This window comes from Hylaeus volcanicus, chromosome 2 (assembly GCF_026283585.1).
Source record: "Hylaeus volcanicus isolate JK05 chromosome 2, UHH_iyHylVolc1.0_haploid, whole genome shotgun sequence".
Taxonomy (NCBI): Eukaryota; Metazoa; Arthropoda; class Insecta; order Hymenoptera; family Colletidae; genus Hylaeus; species Hylaeus volcanicus.
This window is the reverse complement of record NC_071977.1, coordinates 9606931-9624601: the sequence shown is the minus strand read 5'-3', so window position 1 is coordinate 9624601 and position 17671 is coordinate 9606931. Positions and strand designations below refer to the sequence as shown.

The 17671-nt window shown below is 38.1% G+C and overlaps 2 protein-coding genes across 2 annotated transcripts in view; one reads left to right on the top strand and one right to left on the bottom strand.

Annotated features, from left to right (window-relative positions):
* The window catches only part of LOC128872686 (uncharacterized), a 158391-nt gene that overhangs the window by 138140 nt on the left and 2580 nt on the right, over window positions 1-17671 (bottom strand). The window lies entirely within an intron of this gene.
* LOC128872689 (venom acid phosphatase Acph-1-like) lies at window positions 9763-15460 on the top strand. The gene is made up of 7 exons (XM_054115639.1): window positions 9763-10150; window positions 10349-10456; window positions 10954-11219; window positions 12592-12748; window positions 12825-12948; window positions 13037-13251; window positions 13639-15460. Exons 1-7 carry the CDS (start codon window positions 10064-10066, stop codon window positions 13927-13929), a joined length of 1248 nt encoding a protein of 415 aa, XP_053971614.1. The 5' UTR covers window positions 9763-10063; the 3' UTR covers window positions 13930-15460.

Genomic DNA, 17671 nt, shown 5'->3' with positions numbered 1-17671 from the left:
AACCGTAGTTTCATCAATTTTTGAACGATCGTCTTTCATGTCAACTTCTGGGTTGCTAGAAAATGAATAAAAACAACGTATCGCGTTTCCAGTGAATTTCAAGCTCGCAAGCGATTCAAAAATTGTTTATAAAAATTAAGCTGCTCTATCAGACTACAACAGTTGTCCAAAGTTAAGACCGTAACGAAACATATATAATCTATGTATCGTGTAATATTCATTTAAAAGACGCCATATTTACCCGCGAAAAGAGCGAAGAGTTGAAACGGCGTGACATAAAATTTATTACAGCAATTTAGACAGCCGGACTTTGGGAGAAACTTTGAAATACGGGGACAAACTGTGACAGATCGTGACAAAGTCACCAGGAAGGGTATACTTTGTTAAAACGAGACTGCGTTTGCCCAAAAGTTCGATTCAGAAATATGGAAAGTGAAATTCGCAATGCCGAGGATTACCGATTCAATAAAATTATTCGATTACACTCTACGTTACAAAAATAATGTAAAAGAGTTTCAATTATTATTCATATTAAAGTCTACCGATTGTTTTGGTCATCAATAGAACCAGAATAGTCCTCCAACTATTTTTACGAGCCTAAGTTTACTAGTTGCAATTACGAACGGGTGTTGCCATTTTATTGTCAGCTTTTAATTGCTTCGCAAGCTCTTACTGAACTTTATTTGTAGTAAAGAAGCATAACAGAGAATAATTTATAACTTTTAAGCGGATTAATTTAAAGCGGAAAGACTTGTCTTCGCGTTGGATTAAAATGTTTCGCACGTTCAATAATTACGAAAAGTAAAACATTATTGTTGCAACTATGAAAGCAGTGAAATATTCAAGTCCGAAAAATAGAGGAGGTAACGTAAAACCTTAAGCTAATCAAATTTTTCATCCATACTCCGAACACTCTCATAGCTAAAGTTCTGCATCAGTTTCAAAAGTGAGAAACCTTTGCCGAGAGACTTGGCGTGATCAAAAGTTCCTTAGTAATATGCTCAGCGCCAAGTTTGATGGAAACCAAAAAAAGATCAATGAAACTGATAAACCAATATGCAGAGGTACGAACAAATTGAAAGTAAATGTTCTCTTTTGACGAAAAGTAACTTTCTCACTGTGCTCATCTTACGTGAAAATTCAAGAAAAAGTACTTTTTCAAATATCTTTGCTAACACGATTGGTATGTGCGCATGTATAATTGAAGAATCGAAGTCGTTATCGAACTTCAGCTGCATTGACAAAGCTCTCGGGATTTAATCGTCTAATTGCTCATAAAACGGGAAATGCATTACATAGTGCTATGTATGCGCGGATCATTATATTATAGAATTTCTGTACTCCTCGAGATTCTTATGATTGCGTTTATCGATCACCCTAAATATTATCTGAACTCGTTACGAACGTAAATGAACGTTTGATCCGGAAGCTATCTTATCATGGATAACATGCACACGACCCCGTTTCTTACAAAATAAACTCAATTTCATCTAGAATCGAGAATGAATGCACCAGTGTTAATGGAATCCAGCCTGCTGGATGTGACACGCTCGACTAGGCCTTTGGACTCAATTGAGAAATAGCTACGAGGCTCGATTTAGCGGAGCGTGAAAAAAAAAATCCAGTACACGGGAAATAAACGAAAACAACGTACAATTGTTTCATACGACGCATTCGCGTAAGAAACTAATAACTTTGATTAACTTCTGATGCAATCAAACTAGAAATAATGAAAACACCATAATTATGAGTAATTACTTGTCCAGGACGAGGGAGAAAATGAGTGACTATATTTACTAATCTTGGTTCTCTAAAAAATTTTGAGAAGAATGTGAGTCGCCTTTACCTATATCTTTTCCCTGTACAATAAGAATGTTCATACCATGTACGACTGATTATGGACGTATTATCGATTCCAATAGAAATATGTACAAATAAAACCTCGATAGATTTAGTGTTAAATATGATAACAGCAAAATTTATACAAATATTCCTCATTTCCTAGATGACTCAGATCCCATGTGGTAGTCCAACACTGGTCTCACGGCACTGAGGTTTTCCGAGTCGATTCCGTCATAGTTCTACTTATCATCTAATTAATCAGTAGAATTGTATAGTGTCACACTTCCTTGAGATTGACCGGAACTTGCTAATCTCGTACGTTATACTTACATCTCTATTAGTGAGAAAAACTTGGTACACGGAAAATAAATTAGAATTCTTATTTCCTTTTGTCGGAAGAGAGAACAGGAAATTCAGCATTTCGGTGCGAGTTTGCAAATACATCGATTAATAGCAAATGTTATAACTACAATAATTATCTTCATGCTGTTTACTATTTCATCTTCTGCGTCGAATCTAAAGTATTCTCATCCCTTTTCAGGTGAGCATTGCGGTTGCGGTAGAAATGTAAATCTCGATGGATAAAATGACGTAGCTCGAAATCAATCAATGTACAAACACAATTCGGTCACGAAAACATAGCCAAAGCTTCGCAAAATTTGAAGGATGAGGAGTGGACGAGGAACCTGTGCAGGAGTATTATCGATATTCGAAGGACGATCACGCTACCTCGATGCGCATTATGTGGGTTACTAGTCCAAGGTCCAACTTCGTTCGTGTCCTGGAACATAAGCTCGTTTGTACGCTGGATAATTTACCCGTACTTCCGGTGACCCATATTCTTAGCCGGGATCTGCCTTATCCTAATCAAATTCTTTTGATCAAACACTCGGAACTAATTTGCCAATTACCTTCTGAAGACATCAAAATTAGCATCTTTTAATTTATATATCTAACTTTTTCTATGACTATTGCTACACCTTCTACTGCACTTCTCTCTTCCAATTTCACCCGTCATCTTCTTCTTTCAAGTTCAATGTTCTTGTTTCAAGTTCAATTCGTCAAAAGTTACTCAAAGTACTGCGTTAGTACGATTTATTTTTGCCTTTTAAATACTTCAATAGTCTCGAACGAAACGCATAGACTTTATAATACCTTCGTTGAGACGTTTTATGAATATCGCAAATACCCAAACAAGAGTCTGAAAGTTCTCAATCGTGCTCTTGAAAAATGTTTTCATTCGAGGGAATGCGAATTGCGATATTAAATTAAGATGGGCTGAGTACCAAACCAACCGAACGAACTCTATCGATTTCGGGCAGATCTACCGTGGTTCCTGCAGAAGGAAGTTGTTCCCGAACGTGCCTTCGCACCCTACGACGTCTGTCGATACGTTATTCAATTCCACGGTATTGGATTTCCCTTCTCAGCGGTCCGCAGTCAGGCTGCGACTGCAACTGCAGCTACAGTACCTAGGAACGATGCGGTTCTATCAGGGTATCCGTCAGTTCCTTTTTTCCGCGCTTTTCTGCCTTGACGTTCGACAGACTGCGTAACGCGCAAAAGTGTTTGTGAAATCGGTTAGTAACCTTATGCCTCGAATCATTAAAATCCTTCGAAAAACGCTAGAGTCTCGGTTTCATAAAGGTTGTAACTCGTACTCCACGTGCACTTAACAAGTAGCTTGTGCCTCGATATCTCTGTATTTTAAATAGGCCGAGTCATTTAATAAAGGCAAATGTATTTCTCGTTCAATGCTGTATCACTCATTAAAAATTATAATGCATTAGCGATTGCTGATTACAGAAGCGACATACACGTGGCCGTACATTCAGGCTAAGAAGCTCGTCTAATTTGTGACGCTATTGCCTTGCAGTCTGGTGCATCCATTATTAATTCTGTATCTAATAATGGGAACTTCGCTCTGTATCTCGCACCAACGAGAAGATTGCATATCTGTAGTCAGATTAAAATTCATGTGTAACCTTAGAGACGAGTTCGGGCGCCGGATAGGTTTTAGTGATAACGTCAAATATCACCTTGTCAACTAACTACAGAAACATAGCAACGTATCATTCGCCCTGAAACTTGATTACTATGTATCGAACGTTTATTAGACCGAACAGCGAAACATTTATTCGTTCGCTATGACACGACGCTACAAAATGACCATGATGTAACTACGAACTCGATAATTAAACAGAAGACGCATAAAAATTGTAACATTCCATTAATTCCAATTTGAAACGACTCGGGCACTGTGACTTTACATGCGCTAGACAATATGTAAACCTGCACATCGACACTTTTCTTGTTGATTCAAAATATTATGCCTTGTCAACTTGTTACACGACACCTTATCACACCACGCATTTTTTTTCAATTTATTACCAGCGACTCGCGTTTGAAACGGTGTTACAGCTAATGCAGTTAAGTTTTATGACTTAAGCATGATATACGAGAATTTTATGCTTCAGAAGACATTAATACATTTTGGATCCGGCATTCTGATTCTTTTTTCTTTGGTTCCGTTCACTTTTATGTCCGCCCATAGTCGCAAGGTCGTCAGATTAAGGATCTGCATGTTTGACGCCCGAGGAGAATTGTTCCTTTGCACGGGTAAACACTGTTTTACTAAACAGTCGTAAAAACAAATCGCTTCGTACAATCGGTGAACACGAATAACACTCACGATTTTTCGATACAAACTCTACTTCCTGAAACTCTGATTACGATGCTTACTTTTTTTCTATATTTCTTTAGTCTTCTTCACTTTTCAATTACTTTATGATTCGCCACCAAGCCTGATTTCCTGTGCTGATCAACGTCACACATTCTTTGATAATTATATTCTTTTTCTAATCGTGGCAATTTGACTTTTAATATATATAAATGTTTCTTTGAACGCGAATAACTACAAGTGACGTCGCGTTAATTATCCAAGAAAACCCGAGCCAAGGTTGCCACAGCCTTGAACATGCAATAGTCGATACACTGTAACAGAGATGTGTCGATACACCAGAACGATAGGAAGAAATCGCTGAGAACGAAGTGAGAACAGTAACGATCTAACTGTTGTGCAATTTTTGCATACGGTGACGCGACTGTTCGTATCTCGAGATCAACAAACGTTGAGAGCTATCGATTGGTTGAAATGTGTACCCACGAGACAGGTGCAATTAATTACCTGTTCGTAGAATAAAATAAGATGGAAAATTAATTATCATGTATCAATACGATCACTGAACATAATTTACGTACACATTCACGTTGTATGCGCCCATCCCCAGGGGTATTTCATTTTAACATATGTCATAAGTGTATAAAATGCACAACATAGTGATACAGCGACATAGCAATACAAAATACGCGATATTACTGTATGAAAAATGACGTCAGACAAAATACGAGTTGATTTGCACATAGATGTGCATGTTATGGAAAGAAAGGAGGATGAAACAAGAGAGTCCTCCAACGGTGAAATAAAAACCGTATATTGTTACAGCCGTGAGTTATGAGAACAGTTTTGTTGGCTACTCTTTTTTGTCAAAAATATGAGATATCTCTCAAAAAAAGGACACGAGTCTGATATACAATCCGTACCATGTAAATCCATGTAAATGGCGGACGTAAAACGAGTAGTGATGCACATGTACTACCGCAGAAATCATTTTCTTTTTACGACAGACAAAATGGAAGAATAAGTAATTACCTCTTGATCTTATGTTGAACAAATGCAGATGTGCTTATCGTCTAATAAGTCTCCCGAATTGGTCTTCGTTTATTTACATAAGAAAGTTCATCATTGACCTTTTCCGCGTCCTACGATCTTCGTTGCATATTATATCGCGAGTGTCCCACCTTCGCAATAAAAAGAAACGCAGAGTAAATACCATTTATTCACGGCCACGCTGTTTTTTTTGTTTTTTTTTTTAACGAAGGCTTCATAAATTTCGCGATAATCTTACGATGTCAGCCCCGAGGTGCATACGCGAGAAGACATACAGGTGTTCGAGTTTTAATGCATCGTCGACGTTATTCCCTTTATACAAAATTTTATGAATCCTTTTGAAAGAGGATACATCCGCGCGAAAAAGAAGCAGATAATGGGAGCCCTCGGCTTCGGAGTGTCCTTTTAAAAATTCATTAAGAATACAGGCGGTACGGTTGTTAGAGGTTACGGTCTTTCAAGACCGGTTTACTTTTTTTTTGTTCACCCCCTTAATATGCATGCCCGCAATGACACAGAGGCGTGTACCGGGCAGCTATATTCGCGACACACCTACAACTCGTTCCTCCTGTGACGCTTTAGCTGCGTTAGTTTCTTTTCGCGCCCACGACTCCGTGACGCGTTTCATTGCACATCAACGACGTGAAATAAATTATTCACGGTATCGGGAACGATCCGTCATTGTCGCCTGCTTCGTGGATTCGGTGCAGAGGAAACGGAACTGAGATGTTCGGGAATGAATCGACGCAGATCCATTTAGGAATGACTTTTTTTGCGATCGAGCCAGAGGCACTTCACTCGGACAGTTAATTCGTTCCAAATAAACTCGAGGTAGTGAAATGATCGTCGACGAATGGAAAGGATTCGTATTGATTAATTTTAAAAATCATGTAACGCGGCGTTTGTGTAATAACAGCATTCGTTACTATAAGAAACTATTTTATATACTCATCTTAAAGTCTTTAAATTATTTCACCATGTCTCATGGTTTTATTTATAATGTTCCCAAGAGGACCCTTGTTGTGATTGAAAACGTTGAATGTTGAATAAATGCTTTCAGGTTAATCAACACGAATTGCTCTTAATTCGTTAAAAACCTATCCACTCGAGCTTAATATTGCAAAGCGGATATTTGATTATGTAGTTCAAAAGGAAGTATTGCTGTACCTGTGTGTGTGTGTGTGTGTGAAGAATAATTTAAAAATCAATCGAACACACACATAAATCTTTTGTGTTGCTTTTATTTGTGCCATTGAAGTACAGCTCAGACATTATGGAAGATCTATCGCGAGATTTATAAATAATGTACTTTGTATGGTATCATAGATGAGCTCGCTATTAAACATAGCTGAACTGAAGTGTAAAATCGATAGCGTATAAATACTTCATGCTCCCATTCTTGACAACGCCATAATTTCCACATTTTACGTGAAACGAGAGGCGCATAACGTATTCTACACGGATTAAACCACAGGTAATCGATTTTTCTGCTTAGAATAATCGTATAGCGACGTTCACTTCGTTTCGATAGTACTATGCGAGTACGCACACAGAATGCGGTACCGCTTAGGCAAAACAATCCATCATCGAAGGTTAGTTGGCAATTAATTGAGAATTCCGACACGCGAGTAAACGAACAATTATAGCATTCATTCGATGTTTGTTTTGTTTGAAAACCATTACATAGCAGCTTGATCAAAATAGTACTGTACCGGTGATGAAGGTAAACAGTATATAGAAGGTATATTTAATAAAATCAATATTGCACGTGTTAAATTTAGATTCATGAAAAAACTGAGATGATGATAGTCCCCAAAAATAATATATAAAAATAAAAATAATATATAAAAGACTATTTTATTCAGCGAAATTAATATTGCACGTGTTAAATTTAGATTCATAAAAAATACGAGATGATGATAGTCCCAAAAATAATATATGCGCATTGAATATGCAATCGACAAATGGCAAACGTTCAAGGACACTTTTTTGCCCAACCATTCAAGTATTTATCTTTCATCAGACCCCCGTTTAATAAAAATATGATTTTCATGCCGCGTGCCTCGTGATCTTTCATTCAAATCAGTCTTAAAAGGAAAGTTTAGCAAATGAATTAGAAAGTTCGGCACCTTCACTGAAAATAGTAACGAAGAAATTCGCACGTCACACAGCGAAGCCCCATTGGTCGGAAAGAATATGCTAATAGCCGCGTAATTAACAGAGCGAACACCATTATACCAAGTATTATAGTCGATTACATAGATGGAAACATATAAAACTGACCGTAATGAACCAGTTTATTACGCTTAGATAACCGCTGTAAATGCATTCACGTTATTTTTTTAACGATGCCGTACGAAGCATTAACGACGTGAAACAGTAGTCCGCGTTTTATGCGTTGTACAAAAAGTACATAGATTTAATATCGTTAAGACTGTAGTGACAATCGAAATTGTTCCGGGGGAATATCTCTTGATATTCCCTTAGCCTACTCATTCCAACCACGGTTTAGAAATATTCACAAACGAGACCTAATCTGTAATATTAATTTGCAGATTAGTGCACCGTTTTCTAGAAATTGGATGCGTGAAATCATCGAGGGGAAAAAACGTACCGGCGAGTGTGTCAAGATTACTAAACCAGAAATCCCGTAAGTGCGTCAAGACGCATCGAATTACAGCGAGACGGTTAGTATAGTTAATGGCACATGTGCAACGCGATCGAGTACACGATCGACACAGGTGCGATTCGTATAATATTTGTTCATCTATTTAAAGAGTAATCGTTCTTCCACACAGATCGCAAGCCGCTGATAAATAAATATCCAAGCAGTTGCTTTCGTGGTTCAATGACTCGATCGATTCTATGCCTGCGTACAATGAAAAACCACAATGAAACGGAATGCGCGACACAAAGTTCCGGGATCAATTTGTACTCCTAATCGCATTCATGTGAAACACAGTAAATATTACAAGGCGATTGGTCATTGCACCACAATGTAATGCTAATGTCGCAATCAAATAAAGGTTACTGATAACGATCGAGCTAACGTATCCTTGATAAACGCTACGAGTATACGCGCTTACAATTGAAAACTTACGAAACTGGAACGCGTGTAGGCTACAGATATTTAGTCGCAGTTTGTTCCAATTTTGATTAAATAAGGAACCTAGACGAACAATAACAATACCTTAAAGTGGAATAAGAGGAAGGTCGCTATGACTTCTAATAAGTTTGAGAGTTACCTGATCATAATCGCAATATTCTCTGTATTCACTCGATGACTACTATCTACATTTTTGTTAAATTACAGTTAATTATCTTCACGTTCATAGACACGCGACGTAACCACCCTCGAGATCCAAACGTCAACGATGAATCAGAACCTGAGTTAGACAATTCTACGCAATGTCGTTTACGTAGGACATTACTATTCAGGAAACTAGACTAAAATTCGTAGAAACTCAGGAAAGAGCGGTTAGGAAAGAATTTCCCACCGAACATCAAGTTCCCAGGAAGAGTATACCCGAGTAAGCAGAAAAATGTTTCGTAATCTTCGATTATGGTTGTTTACAGATGAACTTTGATTAAACAAATGTCCCCCCTTTCATGAATATCTATTGCCTTGTACAAAACGTGTTATTATACTAACAAGCTGAACTACAGATCGATGTAAATTTTTCAATCATCCCATCAATCTTTGTTCGATATGTACTTTAATTGCGTATATTGTAAGCAGTCGCATTGAGTCTCCGATTGAGTATCTCATCGTGAGAATCGTCGATGACTTCCCCACTTTTTTTACGTAGCAATTTTCAGCGCAGAATGTTTCACCACACAATAATCCTGAAATAAAGAGGTTGAAGTAATACTGCTCCTGAAATATTATTGGTATCGGTATCGTTGACGAGAAGAAATCATTTTTCAAGCATCATTTTATCATAACAGATTGTATAATTTAAAACAAGGTCGCTTTCGACTTTCTCCGCGTTCGTTTAATTTCGGACGACGAATCAAGAAACTCACGACGGAGGATCAGACGAGATTCGACTGCGCGGACCACGCATCCGATGAAGAGTATCTTCAAGGCAATCCACGGTAATCTTTGTTTAACGACGAAACACGGGATTCCCGAGGATATGAAGTTGAACCACAGCACCCAGACCGAGGGGACAAGCTCCGCCAGATTTCCCATTCTTTGAGTACGTGGCCTTCGAGGAACACCACGATCGCGACTCCGTAGCGGGAAAAGGATCAACGTAACGAGCAAAAACGGGGAACCGACGATAAAAATCGAGAGAACTGCAAACCTGTTCGCCGGTGTTCCTTATCCACCCCCACTCGACGAGTTGTTTTAGATAAGCACCGCCAAGAATATATACTTCTTCGTAGATCGTGGAGAGAAATTGTGCATTCCGGACGTAACCGTCTCGTCCTGCATCGCTTCATCGTCGAATCAGTGTCGACTTCAATAAAAAATACAAAAACAAAATGTTACCCCAACGATCGATGGCGATTCTCGCCCTCGCGTTCGTCACCGTGGTCAACTGTGATCTGGATTTGCAAATGTTGCACGTGGTAAACAGTTTTTCTGATTCTTCTCGCGGCGAAAATTATTTTCGAACCGTACGAACGTAACTACCTCCGACCAGGTCGCGACGACGAAGTGAAAAATAATTCGAAATGTTGCCGAAGCGGAAAATAATCAGTGATTGTTCGAGAATTATCGCTGGTGAATCCTAATGGCGAAAATAATGGTTCAATGTGTTTTTAAAGGTATTTCGACATGGTGAGAAAGTGCCACAGAAGGAATACCAGAATTATCCCAACGATCCCTACAAGGACTATTCGTACCACCCAATGGGCGATGGAGACTTGACGAACGTGAGTAAAAACTTTGTTTTTGAGATGCTTCTTTCAGAATAGTGAAGAGATAGTGCGATAGGAATCGAGGCTTAATAATCTAGTTTGAATTCCTTTTTTTATCTACCCCAGTGCAATTGTATTCGACATATTAGCATAACCAGACATGAAATTAATGTAACTCTGTCCTCTGAGACAAACTATGTTAACTTTAAATTAAAAAATGTTGAATTTTCAAAACTTCGATTTAACATAGTAGCCTCTGTGAGAATGTGACTCTGAGTTTCATACATTCTGTCGATATCTTTCGAGGAATTCTCTTCTTCAACCCTGACGAATTCAGAATTTTCTATAATTTAAAAGTAGAATTAACACTCCTTCCAAACGTCAATTGTGCACGCATAAGACGCCACCAAAGATATCGTGATCATAATTGTGCTTCACTCATCACCGCGAAGCCATTACGAAGTGATTAATGATACGCATCGACAAACATAAATGGTAATTGTTTCATGCAGCAAGGTAAGCTGCGTGAATACAGGATCGGCACAATGCTCCGTGAACGTTACGATCGGTATTTCGGGCCGGATTATTGGCCAGAGAAGATCTATGCTCAATCAACGGAAGTTTCGAGGACTCAGTTGTCTCTCCAGCTAGTTTTGGCCGGATTATTCCCGCCCTCCGAGAAGCAAACTTGGAATCCTCATCTACCGTGGATTCCAACGGCGACGTTCTTCGTACCCCACGAAGCTGACAATCTCATGTTCCCGCATCACTGTCCCAGGTAAATGTTTTAGTGCTCTCGTTCGTGTTTCGCAACAATGCGAGACACTCGTGAAAAACGTGATAAAACATAGTTGCCGTCCAAAATAAATATGTTACATTCAGTGAAAAATTCGTTTGTATTCTGAGAATGTATATCTAGAGCACGTGCTAGAAGGGCGTATGAACAATTTTTACATCCGTTATAAACACTTTTCTAATTCGATGTTTGTGTTATGCTATCAGTAGGTTTGCAGTAGCACATTTACTTTTTAATGGCGTTGAGAAGAAATAATAGAATTGTGAATAAAAATACTAAAAAATGTTTAACTGCAATTTTTGTGAATACGCTGTTGCACTACGATGGCCTCGACATATTTCTGGCATAAAAATGTCGAATAACGGACAAAAAATTAAATAACTTTTCGTCTGCCACTCGTTAGATAAAAATTGGAGCAGAATCAAATTGGACTCCACGTTGAACGCATAGAAATTTGTTCAATCAAACAAACGTCGCAAATAAATCACTAGACTGTATTTTTATGTTTTATTTGTCGTTCGAATAATATTTTGCTCATGTCGGGTTTCTAGAAGCATCGTCTTGAAACGTTGCTTAAAGAGCTGATTTCCATGAGCGCATGGAATCGCAGATGTTTGCATTGGTGTGCTCTGATTTACATTCGAAGTCGTCTGGTTTATTTGAATGCAACAACGTAATATTCGTTTTCGATATTCAATCATAATCTGTTTACCGAACAACGAAAATACAAAAGCAAATGAATGTTCCGAAATAATTTAAAAAGTTTGGGAACATCGATAGAAACTTGAAAAATAAAGAACGAAACGATATAATAACGAACAATCAATTAAGATTGATGAGAATGATAATTTCATAAGAATTGAAAATAACCCATGATTCACGGTTCGAGATACAGCAAGGATATTGAGCATTTTGTAGAAACCAGTTTCCTTGTAGTACGACCTTGACGTACGGTACGAAAGAATTTTAAAAGCACTCTAAAAAAACTAAACGGAACTTTCGTTACCGACTATGTCTTAGGAAGACGCGATAGAAGAAATAAAACATTAATTATTTATAATTGGGAAACCCAGGATAGCGGTCGTGAAGCATTTTGAACGTTGACTGAATGAATGTTTCTCCTCGACATTAAATACGTTAAAGGTAGTAAAGAGAGAAAAATAAATCATCATTAACGAGGAAAAGAATCACGATTCCCCACGATATTTTCGGATTCACTTTTCCTTTTTAACGTTAACGTATGGATCCTCGTTTTATTTTTGCTTCATTATTCTTCGAATCGTCGAAGTACGAACATTATTACCCCCATCCCTATAGACAGAAATATAAACGAAGCTACCTTCTCCGCTTTCAGGTATGTGGAAGAATATAAGAGGTTCCTTCGACAGCCGATCGCACTGGATTTAATGTCCAAGTACAAAAAAGTATTTACTTACTTAACCCAGCACAGTGGGAAAGTAATAAACACGACAGCTGCGGTGACTTATCTATACAACTTGTTCAAAGAAGAGGTGAAGACACTTGTGTTTACTATAAAACTGCCAATTTTCACGTGGCACTCTAACAATGAAATAATACGAATTTTAGGCCGCCCAGAATTTGACTCTTCCAAAATGGACGGAGTCCGTCTATCCCACGCCTATGAAAGAATTACTCGCTTTGGATTTCAAACTCAGATCGTACACGAGAACGTTGAAACGTTTGAACGGAGGTACAAAGCTATTTGTTTTTTACAAACTACACTTCGCATCGTAGTGAGCGACATGATGAATATCCTATAACATTCCGCTATTTCGCAGGGGTGCTGTTACGTAAAATCGTGGACGACATCGAGGCATACAAAGCGGGAAAACTAATGCCATACGATAGAAAAGCGTTCCTCTTCGCGGGTCACGAAATGAACGTTGCCGCTGTCGCGAGAGCTTTGGACTTGGATGAGCCTGTTGTACCTGCATACGGGTCCACTATAATCTTGGAAACTCTCCGCGATAAGAAAGGCAGTTATTACGTTCGGGTATATATTTAAACAAAAAAGCACTCATCTATTTGCCAAAATAATATACAATTGTGTACTCGAAAAGAAGTTTTGCAATAGTGGAGAGTACAGCTCACCTCTAAGATTATTCTCTATCAGCTTTAACACCTTTCAATAATCTTTCTTTTTCACTTGTTTACGAACTGCTTTTTCCACCCTCATAACTCAGGAATGACAGAAACAAAGATACCATATCTTTAGCCCTTTTTCAAAGGGTTCGATCCCCCAACTTATCTTTATTCAAAGTACAACAGATGCGATTCACCTATCTTTTATTTCATACTCGAGATTTTTATTTAGATGAAGTTTGACCCCATCTCTGATACGACCCTTTGAAGCGTGTATTCATTTATACTTTCATGTCAGGTTTTATATTGGAGCGGAGTATCCGAGCAGCTGAAGATCGAAACGATTCCTGGCTGCACGGAACTTTGTCCTTTTGAAGAGTTCCTCAGTATCGTGGCCAGCGTGAGGCCGAACGACGATGAATATTACTGCCAACCTGGTCAGACATTGGAGGAGTCGAAGAAGAAACGCCTTAGAGGAAGAGAGTATATTTGCTCCTCGGCGACGAATCTAGCCCTGGGCAACACTTGGTATTACCTGCTGACACTTGTCTCTCTTGCAGTTCTTTCTGTGCGCAATATCGATCGTTGACTTTAACGCGTCACCGCGTATAGCGCAATGATACTGTTATCGCTTGTATTTTCGGATAAAATCGCGTTTCATGTCTAGATAACATCGATGCAATCGTTGAATCTAGATGAAACGCGAAAATATTTAAAACAGACTAGAACTACGGAGGTCAACATGTACAGACTACTACATGTTTGAATCGGAGCAAGGAAGAAGGGTAAATCAATACACCAATACAATCGCTCTCCTATTTTAATAATCGTCACCAAAAATTGCGGTAGAAGTATTCTTAATATTCGAATAATTTTCAATAGAAGTTCGAGTTGAATCTACGATCAATATGGTGGTTCTAGGGATAAGTTTGCAGAACTGTTTGAATAACCGTGTGTAACGTAATGAATGAAAAAAGAACATCCGGACAAGAAGTGCAACGTGGCCATAGGTAGTAACGTAAGCGTAGTACTAGAATCTAGTATCTAGTAACTAGATAGTAATGTAGGACTTCGGCATTAGTATAGTAACGTACATACTCCTGAAAGTATTAGAATTAACGACTCTCTAGTCAGAAGTGTTAACTATAGTCGTGCGGTTCTTCGATTTTTATTCATTACGTGTTACGGAAGTTATTGATCGTATGGACATGTATGTGAGTCTTATAAAGTAAGGATGGCACGAGTAGAAAAAGTTGAAAAATATGTTTACGCCTATATTTATGGTTCCTTAGATGGAACTTACGCTTTAATTTCTCAAAGTGTGGGGAAACGTGCCCTTGTGCTCAGTTGTAATAGATATTAAGAATTGTTAACTGTAGATTTAAAGGAAACAAGAAATCTTAGTTAGCGTATTTCATTATAAATACTCCATTAAATCGATAGGTTAAAGTTCAATAAAATACTATTGAGTCTAAAACAACGTCCAACTAAAAATGTAACCCAACGATCGTTGGCCATACCAATATCCTTCTAAATGAGTAAAGCCCCGTGTTTGGCTGTCCCGAAATCAGAGCAAATTCGATATGCAAGTTGATGATTCGATTTTCCTATTTCGGTCCAGGTTAAAGGTTCAGGAACCTCCGCTGAATCGAAATAGCTGAATGTATTTCGATCGGGGCCCATCATTTTCTACGATTCGACGAGAGTAGTGGAAGTATAAAAATATGAATCGCGGTTACCATCTCGAAATAAGCGTCGATGAGTACTAAAATTAAGTGCACTTTTACGGTCCAAAAACTTTAATGTACTATTTATAATTTATGCACTTCATTTGAGGAGCTTTACCTCGCTTAATCCGCAATTGCGTTTATAGCAGACGTACTCTTGCTACTTTACTACGTCCTATGAATCTCTCACGTTTGGACTATTAAAAAATGTATATTTTTCGAACGTGTGTATGTCTTTACGTTTAAGTTTTATATTCTCATCTCATAGTCTGATTAGTCTGCGAGAAAAATCAGCCCATGATACCTCTTGTAAATTTTTGCTTTTCCAAACATTGTAAAAAATATTTTAAAGAAGTCTTAAAGAGAAATAAATTCTATCGATAAAATCAAAATTAAATTAAACCTTGTGTTATTCAATATTCATCATTAAATCTTTTTTCCTTTGCTTATCTATTTTCAGCTGGTAATTAGTCTACTTATTTCCAAGTCAACAAGTATAGAGGCAAAGTCATGTTCGTTAATCACTCATACATTGTAGATACATATTTTTTGTTTTTAATTTGCTACGATGTTTGCCTAGATTATTCACGTATTTTTGTAACCTGTACAAAACTAATAATTACACCTTAACTCACCGTGGAAGCGTTCGATATACATCATAATTACGATGAACGCTTCACGCACGAATGCAAACATTATTCCTAGGGCACAGAAGAATCACTGGATCGTACAGAACACGTTGTACAATTCTAATAGCAACACGGTTCGAGTAACCTGTGCACCAATTTACACAAAATAACCCGTCGACACGTGTGATGTAAGGTTCGCCAGTGAATTGAATTGCTCGAGCATACCGAACCACTTTTTAACGAGCGATGTTCCTTTGGTTAATCTCTCGCATCAAGATTGCAATTATCTTCGGGTTTGTACAAAGAACGTAACCGCAACTCGACGTAAGTGGGTACGTATTTCATCCCATGGAAGTCAAGATTTCATCGAACAATCAACGCGGACGATTTTCATTAAAACCCAATTAATCTGCTTCTTAAAGATATCTCGAACGTGTCGTTGCGCAACCTTCCACTTTTAATAACTCGTAACGTTGTCAGTTTTGCGCTGCACGCGTTCAAATTTCGCGAAGTCTAATAACGCTACGGGGAAACGCTCGAAACTTCCTGGATGTTTGTTAAAGGAAATTTCGAAATTACTCATAATGGGAGACGAGTTCTGACGCACGTGCACGTCCCGCTGCAGTCTAACATAATCGCGCTGCATGCGTTCTCGCGAAAGCATCGTCATGGCTAACAAACATTTTGACATTCACCGTCGCGAAATAACTCGCAAACGCATGCGATGCCGTGTTATTTCAAATTCGCGCGATTTTGAAAAACTTGCCGGCCTGTCTAACGAAACTTCAATATTTACTTTTCATCGCGCATTCGGAAATAAAAATGTTTCCGAGCAAGATCGACGGAACGACGAAATAGCAATTTCGACTTTTCATTGTTTCTATTACAGCTCGTTCGAGCCACGGTGACCGGTGATATGGTTTTTGTATTTCTTTAAATGGATAGTAATTGTGTTATTGGTAAAATTGTAATCAAGTGGAACTTAAAGTAATTTAAGGGAAATTAATGTTCGTGCCTTAATCATATTCATTCAATTAAAATAGTGATTTACTTGAAACGAAAATTTTTGTTCATGAAATGATGCAATCAAAATGACGATTCTTTCCTGCAATTTAGAAGACTTCCTCGGGAATAATAAAATATTATAAGAAGCGTTTTTCATATTTCACGATACAGTATACTTCGTCTTCGAAGAGCTTGCGAAGTTTGGAAATCGCTGACCTAGATGCATTGAAGCCAAATTCGAGAATTAGGAGGATGCTACTCAATAAATACTCGCAGTATAAGATCGTGAAAAGACCCTGCAAAATTTTGTCCACGGAATATTTTGTGAAATACAGTTTATGAAGATGTAATCGCACGCGATTGAATGAAGATCGCATAGTGTTCACCGACGCATGTAATTAGACATGAAAACAGATACATCCTGAGAGTAAGATGGAAAAACGTGTGGGAATTCATCGATCGGCAATACAGTGGCTGCCCAAGGCGAGGATTTCCCAATAGCCATGTGATTATTTAAAAGACAGACGAAGATAAGCAATCGACGGATAAGTACCAGTAAGAAATTCCCGAGCCGCATTGCGTGAATTCCGACCTTGCATACCTTCATAGTGTCGTTCATCGGAACGTGTCTATAATTTCGTGGTAGTATCGTGTTATTAGTACAGAATTCACCAAAAGTATTGACTCAAATTCATTTTCAAGACGCAATAGCTTGTAGTTCCAAAAAGAATTGAACCGCAGAGTTCATTCTAACTTTTATTTAAATGGTAAAGATAGAACAATTAAACTGGAAACAAAAATTAAAATACCATTAGAAATCTACGAAAAATAACGCAAAATGGAAGCAAAGGACAACCACGTTCTTTTATTCCGAACAATATTCTCCTAAATAAAGAAAATGACCACTCCGAAATGCAATTAACATATAAGTGTCTATAATTTTGTCGCGGAGTGTACTCGTGAAATTTCT